At 36.0% G+C, this 17,230-nt stretch overlaps 3 protein-coding genes and 1 non-coding gene across 4 annotated transcripts in view; 2 read left to right on the forward strand and 2 right to left on the reverse strand.

Moving 5' to 3' along the window:
- The window catches only part of LOC111459273 (GTPase Der), a 10,175-nt gene extending 2,810 nt beyond the window's left edge, over nt 1-7,365 (reverse strand). The window contains exons 1-8 of the mRNA XM_023102093.1: nt 6,911-7,365; nt 6,584-6,651; nt 5,328-5,411; nt 4,894-5,187; nt 4,275-4,414; nt 2,988-3,075; nt 2,239-2,421; nt 1,134-1,295 (exon numbers count right to left, since the gene is read on the reverse strand). Of these exons, the coding sequence (XP_022957861.1) occupies nt 1,134-1,295; nt 2,239-2,421; nt 2,988-3,075; nt 4,275-4,414; nt 4,894-5,187; nt 5,328-5,411; nt 6,584-6,651; nt 6,911-7,289 (1,398 nt within the window). The 5' untranslated portion in view covers nt 7,290-7,365. The remainder of the gene's footprint in view (nt 1-1,133; nt 1,296-2,238; nt 2,422-2,987; nt 3,076-4,274; nt 4,415-4,893; nt 5,188-5,327; nt 5,412-6,583; nt 6,652-6,910) is intronic.
- Nucleotides 7,366-9,794: 2,429 nt separating this feature from the next.
- On the forward strand, nt 9,795-11,077 carry LOC111459275 (transcription factor MYB46-like). The gene is made up of 2 exons (XM_023102095.1): nt 9,795-10,131; nt 10,208-11,077. The coding sequence occupies exons 1-2, from the start codon at nt 9,833-9,835 to the stop codon at nt 10,800-10,802; spliced, it is 894 nt and encodes a 297-aa protein (XP_022957863.1). The 5' UTR covers nt 9,795-9,832; the 3' UTR covers nt 10,803-11,077.
- Nucleotides 11,078-12,467: 1,390 nt separating this feature from the next.
- On the reverse strand, nt 12,468-12,549 carry TRNAS-GCU. The gene has a single exon. It is a non-coding gene; the product is annotated as a tRNA-Ser (tRNA).
- Nucleotides 12,550-13,505: 956 nt separating this feature from the next.
- On the forward strand, nt 13,506-16,868 carry LOC111459663 (dicarboxylate transporter 1, chloroplastic-like). Its single transcript, XM_023102673.1, has 3 exons — nt 13,506-14,627; nt 14,995-15,216; nt 16,277-16,868. The coding sequence occupies exons 1-3, from the start codon at nt 13,506-13,508 to the stop codon at nt 16,637-16,639; spliced, it is 1,707 nt and encodes a 568-aa protein (XP_022958441.1). The 3' UTR covers nt 16,640-16,868.
- The last annotated feature ends 362 nt before the right edge of the window (nt 16,869-17,230 follow it).

Raw genomic sequence — 17,230 nt, forward strand, 5'->3', positions numbered from 1 at the left:
TTTTTTTTTTTTTTTTTTTTCCTCTCCTTTTTTTCTCCTTTTTAGATAAGAGTTAACAGTACTCTTCCTCTCTCTTTTTTTTTTTTTTTCCCCTCCTTTTTAGATAAGAGATAGCGGTAATCTGATAGGGGTTCAAGAGAATTTCATGTAGAATTTATTAACATATCTCCAAATAATACACAAAGTACAAGATATATAAACTAGTCCCACCAAAATGCACAACACACCATTCTCGCTCTTCCCTCCCCTTCACTGTCTTAAAATTAACAACCTCTAACAATCTTCAATTGATCCTTTTCTAAATGGAGCAACAGGACTAGCCTACCTATGTATAATTCACATCCCCGTTCCTGTTATCCTTCTCCTTCTTCCTAGCATAGATAAAACAAAATAGTGGGGTGTACATTGATCAGTTAGCATCAGTTTTGGGCTCAAGCCTACACCAACCTCCAACCTTTCGATTTCGGTTTTCCAGAGACTTGTGGATTTCTAACCATTGTACAAACCAACCAACCAACCAGCCATTAGTTCGGCCAAAAGGTTTTGGTGATCCTAGAGAAAGAGTAGAATGTATGATGACTGAGTGGTTTAAAAGACCAAGTTCAAGCTCAAAACTAAAGAAAAAGGAGGGAAGAGATGGAGAAGAAGGAAAAAGGAGAGAAAAAGAAAAAATTAGAAGAAAAAATCCAAGCATATAAAAAATATGAAGGATGAGAAAAAGGAGGAGTGGAGGGAAAAAGAAGGGAGAGTGAACGGAAAAAAAAAAAGGTAAGGATGGAAAAAGAGGGAGGAGAGAAAAAGAAAATTGTTATACATTAAACCGAGTCTGAAGTCCAATGCATCATTTTTCCCTTCTTCTTAAGCATATTAATATTCCGCTCCTTGCTATTGTTTCAAGCTTAAATCCCAGGCGAAAGTCAAAGTTTATTATCAAATATCATTTTATCTTCAGTAGAATAGTTTGAACGTAGGAAAAAAAAATAATGCAATGCCCCCACGATGGTTTCATTTGAATTAAAGTAGTCTTACAGAACCTTATAAGAATGAAATGTGAGAACAGAGCAGGAAGGTTCCTGGGTATTGGCCAAACTATACAACAAATTAATCCTTCAAGAAAAAGCCATGGGACTCACCTGTTCAGTGATACAAGCCATGGCTTCAATGACAAGAGCCACTACGTCAGAACGACGAATTGCACGAAATGCTCGATTGACAGATAGAGACTCAGTCAAGCTACCGGATGATGCTACAGTTGCCCTTTTTCTAATTCCAGCAGTATCAATTAAACGAAATTTCTGCAAGATAGATAACGCTTAAGTACTAGGAGCAATCAAGATTAGATTTGTACAAGAATAACATGTACAAAAGCTCATTTGCACATGAATCTACCCAAGCGGCATTATTTTAACCTTTCCAGACAAGATTAGTACCCAGCATGCAAATTTTCCATCTCCAAGGAAAACCACCCACCCTGATCCTCTATTAAAAAAAAAAAAGAAAAAAAGCCCAAGTTCCGTTTTGAAGCTCGACTCTCACATAATGTTCTTGTTTTGCCAATTTAAAAGTTGACAAAGGTTTTTTATGAATGAATCAATAATCAAAGTAATTCCAATCTGGACCTTCATCTCGAAACTAGTATCTACATTTCAAAAAAGGTTTGAATAATTCTACTATTATTATTATCAATAATGCAGTCTGGATGAGTCTTCATATATTAAGTACTTTGCATAACAAACTATTAAGCTTATATTCATCACTAACACCTCCCTGTTGAACACAACTCACTGTGGGAAACACTCGCTCTCTTTATTAAGACCAATCGAGAAGAGAATACAAGACACTCTGTAGAATACTTCTGCTTTTTATTGTTTTTAGATTTCTTGGATGAATAACCTAGGTAGGGTGGGGTATTTATACTGAGCCTAAACAATGTATATTTAATCAATCTAAATCTAGACCTAACAAATCTAAATCTTTCTCCTAAAATATTTAGATCTCTTTCTCCTAAAATCTCTACTAAAATAAATATACTGGGCTCGTACAATTATTGAGCTTGACTCTATTGGGCTAGTACAATTATTAGGCTTGACTCTATTGGGCTAGTGATGATATTTCAACACTCCCTTGGTTCAGGTTTGGGCTGTGATCCCCACCCCCGGTAATGTTCTTCTGATTAATGAAGTTTTTCTCATAAAAATAATAATATATGACAAAGGGTAGAATTGCAACATCTCAAACCTGACCATCTTGTCCTGTAAATTCAGTATCAATAGCATCACGGGTAGTTCCGCTGATTGGGCTGACAATTGTTCTGTCCTCTCCTACCAAAGCATTTAAAATACTACTTTTACCAACATTAGGTCGACCAACAATTGCTATAGCAGGAATGTAATCTTCTTCTTCATGTAGACCCTCAAGACCCTGATACAGGCACCACCAGATATTAATATCGATAGCATTTCTATAAAACAAGAATATAGTGTTAAGAAGCAGAAATGCAAATACGCAAGATTGGTCATTGTTGATATATACTATGATCATGAATTTTTTGTTCAATACAATGTAATATATATATATATATATAACTACAAAAAAAAAAAAAAGGAACCCAAACTAACAAAATCAAGATAAGATCATAATTACAATAAAAGCCTAGTGAACAAAGCCCATAAAGATGCTTCAATACAGCAATATGGATACAGCATTGACATGGAACTCTTCGAATTAAATGACCTAGAGATGTCCTACTCATGGTACTCTTCTAAAAGCTTTTTAGCAGGGACAAAAAATTAACAGATAATTCCAAAGTACATTATAATTATAGGGGAAAAAAGACCAAAAGGTACTGTTCAAACTTGGAAACTCTAGACACACAAACAAACGCCAACGTTAATGAAGCAGGAACTCTATTCGAACAAAAGGTAATGTTGATTATACTACATTCATATCTACTTGTAAGGACACAAGTTTAAGCATTCAAACCTCACCTCAACTTTTTGCAACCCTGAACAAACAAGATCAAGAAGCTCTCCAGTCCCAGTTCCAGATAGAGCAGATACAGGAAGAGGTGTGAACCTGGTTAATAAATCAAATGATCAAAAATAGGTCGGAGCGTGCAAAGTGAAAATTTGGCACGTAGACTCCTACCAAAAAAAACTCTCAATAAATCTCTCAAACACACCCCTACTAGAATGATGACTTAACTTAAGGAGTCTATTTTCGCAGTTGATAACATAAGATAAGAAGACATTCAGAAAAGTATAACAGAAACATATCATCGTTGCAGACTGATATAGTCCAAGCATATAGAACTCATATTGGAGATACAAGGAGAAAGAAAAAGAAAGCAAGAAAGAAATGGGAAGAGGAAAGAAAGATAATGGACAAGAAACAGGAGTTTCTCAATTTTCCCCTCCGCTGAAGAGCTCTGGCTTTCTCTCTTTCTAGATTTTCATACCTAAGGGTGTTCGCCTAGCACTTGTGGAAAGCTAAAAACCGCACAACAACCAAATTTTGTCAACTTCTAATTGCACTCTTCACTTCCCCCTACTTATTTTGTTCCAATTGGCCCAACCATTCCTCACTCCATAAGTTTATAGGCTACAACCTTAACACGGTTTCTTCAGGAACATTTGCAAACTCGAAAAAAATTCTTTATAGCAAGTGTCCAATCTAGAATTATGTATAACCCAACAAAAAAAATTACTGCAAGCCAAGACATACACTATAGCAGATATAAATAATAGCATCCCCGGGAAAGGATCTCATCTGTGTGAGATTTATCGCATTAAACTCTATTATTGTAATCAAACCAATTTTAATAGAAACAAAATCTACAATATTATATATTAGTTTAAAAGAAGGAAATGTTTCAGGATTTATTATCAACCACCATGATGAACTGTAGTTTTGGTGTATTCAATTTTTCTTTATCAGATCATAACTAATTTATCTAAATGGATGACATTTTGTAAGTTCTCTTATATTATTGTCCTACATTATGGTGTTTCCAAAAAATAATAATAATAATTAACCATAAAACAATCTTTCTCAACCCCAGTATAAGTATATTTTTCCAAGCTCTAAAATGAAGTGCATTCTCAATAATATTTCTGAATATATGGCAAGAGCATGGGTTGAAAGAATATCAAAGACTGTTAAATTTTGAAACAACTACGACTTCCGAGTGTTTCATTATGACCTAACCCCCCACCGCCACCCACATATGCACGAGAAAGTTTAAATTAAAAGGATGATCCCCAATAACAACATACCCTAAAGACCAAAACTCTGATGCCTGCATCATTCCTTTACGTGGAGACTCACACTTGTTAACTGCAAGAACTATATATTTATCTGAGTAGTTTCTACGAAGCCAATCAGCAATTTCTTCATCAGCTGCCGTTAGACCTGCCTGGTAAGAGTATCTTTATTTTAGATCAAAATCATCACATGCTAGTTTGATGAAAGTTTGTCGAAAGAGCATAATTAAAAAATAATAATAATAAAAATAAAAATAAAAATAAAATAAAAAAGTTATGAGGATCAGCAACAGAGAATGAATTTGCAGAATGAAAATCAAGAGGAGAACAAGTAATATCCTGATATTTTGATCAAATTAATAAAAATTTCAAACTATCGATGATATAAAGCAATACCTACATACTTTAACTGATAAGTATCCAATATTACGATAACAAGGGACAAGGCCACCTTTATTAGAGGAGAAAAAAATTCTATATTTAACATTTTTTATATACAGGCATCCTTTATCCAAAAGTACTCCGAATAGAATTTTGACAAAAATAATTGATGCTCAATAATTTTGAATAACCAATCCTGGAAAATAAATGCAAAAGCAAGTGCGCTTTTATGATCATTAATTGAAATTACCTGACCATCAACAAGGAATATGACGACAGAGGATTCTTCCACAGCTGCTGTAGCTTGCCTCTCAATCATTGACGGCATCCTTGCAACAGCTGCTTCCCTGGAAGCTAGGGGAATGCCATCCATCCCAATGGTTGTCGAGATTGCTAATTCCTCCATGACATCATTTTGTGTTTTCGAAACAGAAAGAACCCCTCCTGTATCCACCACCATAAATTCATTGTCCCCCCAAAAGGATCTACCATATAACCGATCCCTAGTAACACCAGGTTCATCCACCACAATAGCCCTGTTCCCCTATGGTATCAGAAGAAAGGCTAATTTAGAACAACATTATCTGGATAATAATAGTATTGGAAGCTTTAGATCTCATTTCCAGGGCGTGGATGCTGAATAGTACAAATGGTAATAGGACTATCAAAAAGCAAGATTATTACCCCAACAAGTCTATTGAACAATGCAGATTTTCCAACATTTGGCCTTCCAACAATTGCGACTTTTGGAAGAAGATGGTCTGGGATCTGCACATAAAATTTGTAAGAATAGGGAAAAGAACATGTAAATTGTGGCATAGGAAACATATCATTTACAGCAACCAGTGAATTCTTCAAGGTAGCTCTATTCTCCTGTGTTTACAACAACAGAAGCTCAAAAACATCTTGGTTTTCACGCAATAAATTTGCACAAGGATTGATAAAAAAAAGAACAAAGAGAAATAAATAAATAAATGCATACATGACAAAGTTCCGTAATGTCCTAATATGAGTGATGGGTATGGTTATTGATGAGGTAATGGAGTTGTCAACTAACAGGTTCCTGATAAGAGAGCTCACTTACCTTTCATGTGCATAACCAAAGTACATGGAGTCCAAATATATAAAGTCGATCTATTATGACCAGCGCGGTTTAGGTGGACTTTGACTTTTGAAACGGGAGGTACGCTTGGCCCCTTGTTACATTGCCTTTTTTTCATTGGTTGCCTTTCATGTGTATTTCAGTTGTAATTCTGTTTATTTTGCATTTACAGTAAGCCTATATATACGGCTGTGTTTTGATCACCATTAGTGAGAAAGAGTTTATTTTGTCTCTATCTGCTCGTTCCTTACTCATATCAAGAACATATGATGGCATTAGAACCCATGACGTCCAAATGGGTATTCTGTCCAAACATTGGGATCCCTGACCCAAGAAATGTGAACCCAAAGAGGCTCCATGTTGAGGGGACTTGTTGAAGACCCCACATCAGAAAGATGAAAATACTTAGCTATCTTTATAAGATACATGACTCACTCCTCTAATTGCTAATTGATTTTCAGTTCTGAGCATGCAATAAGTCTAACATCTATTTCTGTTATAAAACCATCTCAAATCACGTACTAACGTAAACAATTTCCAAACCCTCAAAGCAAACTATGATTTTTTTTTTCCCTTCCAACTAGAATCTCTTTTTTTAATGCAAATTACTTGAGATTGTTGCAGTGAACTTTATTTTTTTTCCTTTTCCCTTCTTTCTAATTTCCTTCATTGTATCGATCATGACCGTAAAATTTAGGAATAAAAAGTAGGTACTTATATGTTACTTAAATTAGTTCTTCAATCGAAAATATTTCACGGTATAAACATGGGATGATGTCAGTTGAACTAAGCCCCCGATGAAATGAAGATGGAAATTAACAACAAGAGACTTACTGACATTTCTAGGTGTAGTCTTACGCTTACTCTTCTTCCGACCAGTTTCTGATTGATCATTCAATTCATCGTCTAAGGAGACCAGAAAATGAACAGAGTTAAGATTAATCTTAGATATCAAATGCAATATATCGACAATATGACCAATAGGACTACTGGAAAAGCTGTGGACCATGGAGGAGATGCATAATTGCACATAATAATTATAGAATTATGGTAATTCGACCATATCTGTAAGAAATTGACAGTCCATCCTACACATGCATTAGCACATTTCTTTTTACGATAACAACCTCAAGCAGAAAAAAAGTACGCCAGTGAGAACACGCACCTAGTCTTAGTTCTCGGGATAAAGAGCTAGAATACTCTCGAAGAACGTCTTTAGCTTCTTCTTCCAAAGCCTCCACATCAATGGTGTAATCTACATCGTCAAATTCATCACGGAACCCTCCTGGATCCTCTCCTTCGGTATCTCCATAATTTTCGGGGACTCCAGTCTCTCCAGTAACCGAAGTACATTCGCAAACCGTTCGAAGCGAGGATGAGGAAGATTTGTGGTAACCGGATAAGTTCAACAAGGAAAGTGGACGAAGAACAGAGAAAGAGGAAGAAATCGAAGAAGTAACAGCAAGCGGATGAGAGAAAGCGAGTTTTCTAGATGAAGTACAAGACAGGAGAGTTGAAGAGTAACAAAGCTTCAGAGCTGCCATGGTCGGAGCTCCGGACTGGCGCCTGGAACACTAAAGGAGGGAAGAAGGCGACCGTTTGGAGGTTGAGCAGAGCGCAGAGAGGTTTATCTTTATCCGCAGCGCGGGGAAAGGATTTGGGTAATTGTAAAATAGCCCTATGGGCCACTTCAAGAGCCCATTTCATGACTGGGAGGCCCATTAACCAAAATTACTACAAATTCTAAAATTTTTATTTTTTTTAAGTGCTTTAATTCTTCATCCGATTAACAAATTATAACATTAATCATAACATAATCTTGACCTTTAATAACTTCAAATGTATAATTATAAAACTTCTAAAATTAAATTGATAAATTTTAAAAAAATAATAATAATAAAACTAATTAAATATTTTCGTCAAATAATTATCCTACTCAAACAACTCTAATATTTTCTCTAATATTAATTTATATTATTAATTTTTTTAATCTCAAGCATTTATTATTATTATTATTATTATTTATTGATTTTGTAGTGTATAACTCATTGGCTCTAATTGCCAAGATATGAAGGCCAAATAATGTTACATAATTATTTTATGGTCCTCCCGACAACACTCTCTTTTTTCCTTTTTATGCGTTGACTTTGACTTCTTAATTGTCTTTTTTAGTTTTTTATTTAACGATTTATTCATTAATACATTTAATTTCTCTTATTTATTAACATAAATATATTCACGCCATTATATTATATTTATATAAATATAGCAAATTTTTACAATTTTAAATGTGTTTTTTTAGTTTAAATACTTTAATACTCCTATTTTACATTTTATTTTAGTCCCTTCCATTTTAAATTATTTAATATATTTCTATATATATAAACCGTCGTTCTAATACATTGTGAATTTAAGACCAAAAAATATCGAGTAAGATATTTTGACATTTAGATTCTCTTTTTATACCCAAATCTTGACCATAATCATTTTAGAATTGACTTTTTTTTTTTTTTTTTTCAATTTAATCTCGAGATTTTCGTACCAATAAGCACTAATTAACAAAGTTGATAGACGAATAAATAGGGCGGCACTATTGAGCTAAGTTCCCAATTTCAACAACCCAAAGAGCAAAGGGTTTGGTTTAATTAAAGTTTGTGGCATTAGTTAGGTACATTAATAATGTAATTATTGTCGATTTTATTTTTTCTATAAATAATTATCTTTAATCACTTTTCAACATTCAGTAATTAAAGCGTTACTTCTTTCAAACCCGGAAAGCTACTTCCAATCTGTTTGTTTTCTATGAAATTAGTGTCTCAATAATTAATTCAATGTTTATTCCATAATTATATTAATTTTTTATTAAGGGAACAATATTAGTCCTCTCCTTCTTTTATATATATATATATTTAATATTCTATTTGATGTTTTAAAGTTTTATTAATTTCTTAAATTTTTTTAGAAATTCAAAAAAAAAAATTAATTTAAAATACTCCGTATACACGCTTTAAAAATATTAAAAAATTAAAAAAAACATTAAAAAAATTTAGAGATAATCTATTATATATTAATAGATGATTTCTATTTATATGTAATAACTTTTTGAGCTTTTTTATATAATGGTTAAGGGTATTAATGTCGTTTTTAAAATTTTACCGGTAATTATTTTAAAGTAAATAAATGACGGTTTAGAAATTAGAGGGAAGATATTTGTGAAATTTTTTAAAGTGAAAATTTAAGAATATTTTTTATAGGTAAAATACAAAATTTAATTTATTTAAAAAATTAAATCAAATTTTTTTTGCAGTAAAAAACAAAAGACTTACAAACAAAAAGAAAATTACTAAAGCGATTCTCTTGTTTGTTTACCCTTTTTTTACTTTTTAGGTTGATTGCAGATAAAATACGTCAAAGAGAAAAAAATGAAAAGAAAAAAAAAAAACTTTTTTTTATTAGAATAATAACTTAAAACACAATTTTCCATCCTTTTATGCAAACTTTTCCAAAGACCGTGCGCCTTTTGGCCTCCTAAAAATGTCTTTTAATCTCACCGATAATTTAAAAGATAAATAAATTAGAAAAAAAATTATAATTCCAAATTATTATTAACTTGATTTTTCACTTATAACACTCCTTCTATTCCATAAAATTAATTTTAAATAATTAAAAATACAACAAAAAAAAATTTAAACTAAGCATTATATTCCAAATATAAAATGTAATAATTTTTTAAAAAATCTATCTTAAACTACACGTGTGGAAGAGAGAGAAATATAGGTTATGTGAAGTGGAAGCAAATATCTTGGCTTGGTTGGAAAACAATCTCTCTCTCTCTCTCTCTAATATATTTGAAAATATTTTTGTTTTATTTATTATTTTATTTTATTTTATTTATTTCTTTCAGGTCCCCCTCCAAACCGTTTCTACCAAAGACCCATCAACCACCGGTTCGCTCTCTCTCTCTCTCTCTCTTCCCAATATTGTAAGCAAACCCCACAACCATCCCCGTCATCATTATTATTTTTTCCTACTCCATGTCTTTTATAAATTCCACACAGATCCACATCAACCCACTTCCAATCACATAATGAGGAAGCCCGACGCTGCTGCTCCCGGCGGAGGATGCGGCGGAGGTGGACCACCTGCTGCCACCAAGCTCAGAAAAGGGCTATGGTCGCCGGAGGAAGACGACAAGTTACGAACCTACATGCTCAATAACGGCCAAGGCTGCTGGAGCGATGTGGCTCGTAATGCTGGCCTTCAGCGCTGTGGCAAGAGCTGCCGCCTCCGTTGGATCAATTACTTAAGGCCTGATCTCAAGCGCGGCGCCTTCTCCCCCCAAGAAGAAGACCTCGTCATCCACTTGCATTCTCTTCTTGGCAACAGGTCAAATAATTTTTCAATTTTTTTAATTTTAAAAACATTACTTAAATTATTTAATTCAATGTTGACTTTAGTGCAGATGGTCTCAGATTGCGGCGCGATTACCGGGAAGAACGGATAACGAAATTAAGAATTTTTGGAACTCGACTATTAAAAAGAGGCTTAAGAATTTGTCCTCCACGCCGTCGCCGAATACCAGCTCCGACTCTCACTCCGGCGACTCAAAATCCAATCTTTTTGCCACCTTCGTATTAGGTCAAGATCAACAACAACAACAAAACTCAATTGACTTTCCGATCTTCGCTGCCGATCCATCACCTTCCGTTATCGCCCTCGACTCTTTCCCTCTTCTCTCCACCACCCACGGCGTACCATTCTTCCCCACCGGTGGCGTCGAGATGGGATTCTATCGAGAAGACGATAGCTTCTTTAATCTCCCTCTTTTGCAAAGCGTTAACACAACCACGACCACCGCCACCGCCACCGCAGCCACCGGTGGAGAAACTAAACATAGTAATTACTTAATTAACAATAATCCAAAGATGGAAAGTATGAATGGTGGGGTTGGAGCAAATTTTATTCACGAGGAGTTTTCAATGGGCGAATGGGAGTTGGAGGATTTGATGAAAGACGTTCCTTCTTCTTTCCCATGTTTGAATTTTCAAGTTCAATAACAATTTTAAATCATAATTTCTAGACTGTTTTGTTCTTCATTGGTGACCCTTCAAAGGCACTCCATTCAAGAAACAATAATGTAATGTACAGAAACATATACATACATTAATATAGTTTGTGATACTCATATGATATGATATGATATCAAGCCATAAATTAATGAGTATTAGGTTAAGAAAATTGAAGAACAATGGGTATCTATTCTATTAATGGTGTTTAATGATCACTAAGTTGAGAGATGAATCTCTCGCCCACTAAGGGAATTTGAAATGGATATTTGATCATTTCTTTGTTTTTGTCTCTAACCCTTTTGCTTTTCGTTAACTAATCATGTCAATTAGGGATTAGTTATCACATGCTTTGTTTCAATTCTAAATGCCATTATTTAACGCACTATCTCCATCTTCGTTACCTCTAACGAAAGTGTTATCGTCCACTTTCATAACTGCCTTCATGGGTTTGCCTTTGGTTTTACTCGAAACGTCATTCTAACGTGAGTCTTTGGTCATATTCTTAATAATTCGTCGCTTCGAACAAAGAATCATCAAGTCTTTCATCAAACTATCGTCGACCCATTTTTATTCTCGATCGAGTGTATCACTTTTTAACCATACTAGCTCATTTTTGACAATGTATGTATATGATGTATATATTGTCATTTTTATTCAATTTCGTGTTTAGGGTTTTAAAAGTAACGTTTATCGTGAGCTTGCTTTACTTCCACACCTAGAAAAATCCTATTAGCCCTAAATGAATTAAAACAATCCATCAACGTCCAATTCTATAAAAAGAGTTCGGGATGCTCGCTTCAATGTTTCTCAAATTTTCATAACATGTTAAAAGGAAGAGAACGAGTTGCACATAATAGAAAAAGAGAATGGTTACATGAACAAAGAAGATCGACCCGTGCATTTCAAGAGGGTTGGTCATGATTTTGAAATGGGTAGACATTTTATTTCAATCGAGAAAGATATGAACGAGTTAATCTGAATTGGTTGAATTTTTACGTCGAATCAATTAATTTCAATATAGAAATTATTTTTAAAAAATGAAAATACATACTTCAAAATGATCGAATGATGCATAGGTAAACCCTAAAAAAGTGAGACCCTTTTTTTTCCACTTGAAAGAATGATAAAAAGAGAGCCCTTTTATTCCCAATCATTTTATTGAGAACTTTGAAGCCCAAGCCACAACTAACTAAAGATTTGGTTACTTGAACAACAAATAAAGTACACTCGATCATGGATTAGTTGCTCGGGTGATTTGAGGAAGAAATAAACCAATTTTCCTTACAAAATTATTAACTTAACGAATAATTCCAATCAAGAACATAGTTAGATGAATAATTCTTAGATTTTTAAATTTATGAAGATCATTTTTATTCATAAGACAGATCCACTCTAGAATTAGCTTGATCGAGACCGATCCAACGACGGTATGAAACTTCTAAACCTAAACCAATATTTGAAAAGAAAGACAACACCATTTCTAAAAAATAAAAAACAAAAAACAAAAAAAAAAACATGTCTTAATTATTGCATTTGGGTCGAATATTTAAATTAAGGCGAAATCTGGTACTGGGCCATGGTATCGGGCCCGTTAATGGGCCTCGAAACTCTTGTAATTCGGGAGAAAATGTAATTTTAAATAGGAAAAAATGACGTCGCCTGAGAGATTCGAACTCTCGCGGGGAAACCCCATGTACTTAGCAGGCACACGCCTTAACCACTCGGCCAAAGCGACTTGTTGGTGATTGTTGTAAATAAAATATTTATCTTTGAATATTGTTATATTAAGATCTCTCGTCACTTGTGGTATCCAACATTTCACACGCATATCAATTCAGAAGGTACGAAATTTTTTAACATTTTAGCTTATCGATTAAATTTGGTTTAATAAAATTCATGATTTTATTTAAATTTATAATTCACCATTAAATTATTCTTAGATCTGATATTTATGCATATAACAATTTTATTTAAGCATAAAATAAAATAATTAATAAGCATATAAAATTTTTATAATTATTATGCAATTAAAAAATATATTTTCAACATTTTAATGTATTATATTGATGAAATATGAAAATAGAACCGACATTTTTGGCTTAGCTGGCTGAAAGCCGGAGCTTAGAACTAGAAGCTCCAAACAGTCACGCGCCTAACGCGCCCTCGCAACTCTGTTCAGTTACGTCACCCACTCTTTCCCCTTTTCATTTATTTCCCATAAGGTCATTTTATTTCCATTTCCATAATTCCATTTGGTGGTGCACGTGCCGCTACATTTCCATATAACAGGGACACTTCCGTCATTTCCTCCACTCGCCTTCCTGTCCTCACATGTCAGTTCTCATTCCCCATCTTATACTGAAAGCACCACCCACCACTTGCTTGCTGCCACGTGGACTTCCGTCTCTTTCATTGGCTCTACCAGTCCACGTCATCAAACGGGTTTTATATAGAAATCACCACGTGGTTCCCCTCCCAGGTCGAAAAGTCCGCCGCATTAACCAATTCCGGCGGAGCTTTAGAAGGTAACTCATCAACCTTTTTTCCACCGTAAAAGTTTCCATCTTCTATCGAATCCTCCACCGTCGGATTTGTTTCCAGTAGTCGCTTCTCTCTTTCAAAATCCGTACCTCCACCGGAGCTTCGTTTTCCCCCGCCGCCGCCGCTGCTGGATTGAATCAGGACCGGTTGATGGCTTCGTTGGCGCTTACTTCCTCGTTTCTCCCTTCTCTCCAATCGCGCCGTCGGAAACCGGAGGTAAATTCTCAAATCCGCTTCTCCTCTCTCCGTTCAACTCTTCCTAAAACCGCCATTTTCGAGAGCGGCGTCAGAACTAGCTTCCGCATTCCGTCTTCTCTATCCAGTGAAGCTAAATCGATTAAACCAGCTCTAGATTTCAGAAGCTCTCGTGGAAATCTCGGTACCTTTACTGTCCGAGCGGCTTCCTCTTCTCCTGCTACTGTAGCTCCGGCTTCTCAGCCATGGCAAGGTGCGGCGATTAAGCCACTTATTGCTTCCATTGCTACGGGTATCATTCTGTGGTTTGTTCCGGTCCCGTCTGGTGTTTCTCGTAACGCGTGGCAATTGCTTGCGATTTTCCTTGCTACGATTGTTGGGATTATTACTCAGCCTTTGCCCCTTGGTGCTGTTGCTTTGCTTGGACTTGGCGCCTCTGTTCTAACTAAAACCCTAACCTTCTCTGCTGCTTTCTCTGCGTTTGGTGATCCGATCCCATGGCTCATCGCTCTTGCCTTCTTCTTTGCTCGAGGGTTCATTAAGACCGGACTAGGTAATCGAATTGCTTATCAATTTGTTTCTCTATTCGGTAGTTCGACGTTAGGGTTAGGGTATAGTTTAGTGTTCAGTGAGGCTCTGTTGGCGCCGGCAATTCCTTCGGTGTCTGCCAGAGCAGGAGGAATATTCCTTCCATTGGTGAAATCGCTCTGTGTTGCTTGCGGTAGCAATGCTGGTGATGGCACAGAAAAACGGTTGGGATCGTGGTTGATGCTCACTTGCTTTCAAACGTCGGTGATTTCATCATCCATGTTCTTGACGGCTATGGCTGCTAATCCTCTCAGTGCCACTCTGACGTATAACACGATCAAGCAGACCATTGGATGGACCGACTGGGCTAAAGCAGCCATTGTTCCAGGATTAATCTCCTTGATTGTGGTGCCATTGCTTCTGTATGTAATCTATCCGCCCACCGTGAAGAGCAGTCCAGACGCACCCAAGCTTGCCAGAGAGAAGTTAGAAAAGATGGGACCAATGTCCAACAACGAGATTATAATGGCTGGAACTCTGCTTCTCACGGTATTAAACATTAAAGACCCACTTTTTCTCCTCCTTTCAGTTCGAAACTCCTGCTTTTTAACTTTTGAGTTGATTGAATTCTAGGAACTTCATGTTCTACTCCTATATCCTAATCAGCTACTTAACTCTGTAACTACTAGAAACCGGTGACGAATTGGTGTGTTCCCGTCTGTTTTTGCATATGCTTAATGATAATCATTGAACCCTGAAAACCAATTATCTCAAAATTTAAAAGACTACTGATGTGTTACTTGTGCTTCTCCTATAGTGCTGAGGCTTTTAGTAAGATATGTCATTGTTTGGTGTACAGAATGTATTACTTTGTGTAGCTCTTAATGTTGGTTGCCTGTCTTATTCCTTGGAGCAGGTGGGTCTTTGGGTTTTTGGAGGGATTCTTAATGTGGACGCTGTTACTGCTGCCATTTTGGGATTGTCCGTCCTTCTTGTGACTGGGGTGGTGACATGGAAAGAGTGCTTGGCAGAAGCTGTTGCCTGGGACACTCTAACATGGTTTGCTGCACTCATTGCAATGGCAGGGTATCTCAACAAATATGGTCTCATCTCCTGGTTTAGCCAAACTGTAGTGAAGGTTTGCCTTAGATTCCCTTTATTCACATGCCCTTGAGCTTGCTCGGGCAATTTTTCATCTTATAATATGAGTGATGCATGATTAGGAGCACGTTTGGCATGACACAGAATAGGAAAAAGTGCTTCAAATGAATTAAAAGCACCTTGGATCCATCTAAACAATCTAAAAGACGACCTATTTCATCGAAGTGATCTTTTTCTGTGAGATCCCATATCGGTTGGAGAGGGGAACGAAACATTCTTTATAAGAGTGTGGAAACCTCTTCTTAGTAGATGCGTTTCAAAAGAAAGTCCGAAAGAGAAAGTTTAAAGAAGATAATATCTGTTAGCGGTGAGCTTGAAATGTTATATTTTCCTTAATATCTCTATTTGTAGTTTAATATTTCTCAGTATGGATTTGCATGAGAAAATAAGATAGTAGGAAAATGTTTGATAGGGGAACTAGGGATGTTCTTTTTCTTAACTAAACTGCAAGACTTGGTAGTAGCTACCTTGGAAACTACTCTCCTAAGGAAATGGTTAGGTTTCAAATCCCCTATAGGTAGAAAAGAAAAACATATGGAAGCAGCATATTAGGAGGCTAGATTTGGAGGTCACCAATATCCCTTGAGATAAAATTACAGATAAGTGAAGGGAGTTAGATCATACCTAGCGGGCTATTTGAAGTTAGTAGATAGCTCTTGAAGAATTGTTTCTACCTGAGCCTGTAGGGTGGGAGTACTATTTATTGGCTTAATTTTCAAAAACCCCAAATGGGGGATTTGCTTAAATATTATAGATGCTGCGTATAGCTCCATGAGGTCATGGATTCAAACATTATCAACTAAATATCCACGGCTGAACCCCAATAGACATCTGCTCGATGGTAACTTTAAGATTTGCTTTATTCATCAACAATGCATAAAACTGGCCAGATATTGCATGAGTCTCGGATTCTAATCTTAGCACATAGTTATATTTATGTTACTTAAATCTTACGCATTCAGAATGATGTTTGCATAAATATTAGTGCACTACGTTGGATGAATATCTCTTCTTACAAGTTTGTGCTCTTTCCACAGTTTGTTGGTGGACTTGGGCTTTCATGGCATCTTTCATTCGGCATTTTAGTTCTTCTCTATTTCTACTCCCACTACTTCTTTGCGAGTGGAGCAGCTCATATAGGCGCTATGTTTACAGCCTTCTTATCCGTTGCTAGTGCTTTGGGGACTCCCCCCTACTTCGGAGCCATTGTACTTTCCTTCTTATCCAACCTGATGGGTGGCTTAACCCACTACGGCATTGGGTCAGCCCCTGTCTTCTATGGTGCCAACTATGTTCCTCTTGCTCAGTGGTGGGGCTACGGGTTCCTCATATCTGTTGTCAACATCATTATCTGGCTCGGCGCTGGGGGAATTTGGTGGAAGGCCATTGGTCTATGGTGAGTAACTGATCTAGAAGAAGAAGATTAGACCGACCGACCACCCTGAATTTGTTAGTGTCTCAATGTGCAATTTTCTTCCTAGGCCTTTGAGGCAGTTTGTAGGTCCTCTTATTTGTTGCTATTATCGATGAGATCGTTATCTGAAAACTGCAAAAGATGTTCAAGATTTGATTCATTGCCTGCACTTTATTACATATATAAGGCTTCATCATCATATAAGCTTTTGTACACTACTGGTCTGCAACCTTCTCTCCCAGCCTTTGCTTTGAATGATGAGATAACTGAGATAAACAGGGAAAGATGGATGAGGAGTGGTAGCATCAGTCAAAAGTCTTTATGTTGCTTTTATGGGGATGGACTCCATCACTTTTATGAAATGGAAGCACAGAAATAGGACGTGGACCATAACACACCCCTCCAATTGGAATCACATAAAGATGAGTTTGGACAAAGCTTTGACTTTTGGTAGTGGAATTTTGGTAGTGGAATCTATATATATTATTGTTCAAGCATGGAATAGCTCTTTTCTAGCATTCCAAGCTCACTATTAACAGAAATTGTCTTCTTTGGACTTTTTCGAGCATACGATTTG

Source organism: Cucurbita moschata, unplaced genomic scaffold, assembly GCF_002738365.1.
Source record: "Cucurbita moschata cultivar Rifu unplaced genomic scaffold, Cmos_1.0 Cmo_Scf00022, whole genome shotgun sequence".
NCBI classification, from domain to species: Eukaryota; Viridiplantae; Streptophyta; class Magnoliopsida; order Cucurbitales; family Cucurbitaceae; genus Cucurbita; species Cucurbita moschata.

Excerpts from the sequence above, each read along its gene's own strand:
- LOC111459275 (XM_023102095.1), top strand. The coding sequence starts at position 9,833 with ATGAGGAAGCCCGACGCTGCTGCTCCCGGCGGAGGATGCGGCGGAGGT. Across the intron at positions 10,132-10,207 it reads CATTCTCTTCTTGGCAACAG|ATGGTCTCAGATTGCGGCGC; the intron begins GTCAAATAATTT and ends ACTTTAGTGCAG.
- LOC111459663 (XM_023102673.1), top strand. The coding sequence starts at position 13,506 with ATGGCTTCGTTGGCGCTTACTTCCTCGTTTCTCCCTTCTCTCCAATCG. Across the intron at positions 14,628-14,994 it reads CTGGAACTCTGCTTCTCACG|GTGGGTCTTTGGGTTTTTGG; the intron begins GTATTAAACATT and ends TCCTTGGAGCAG. Across the intron at positions 15,217-16,276 it reads TTAGCCAAACTGTAGTGAAG|TTTGTTGGTGGACTTGGGCT; the intron begins GTTTGCCTTAGA and ends CTCTTTCCACAG.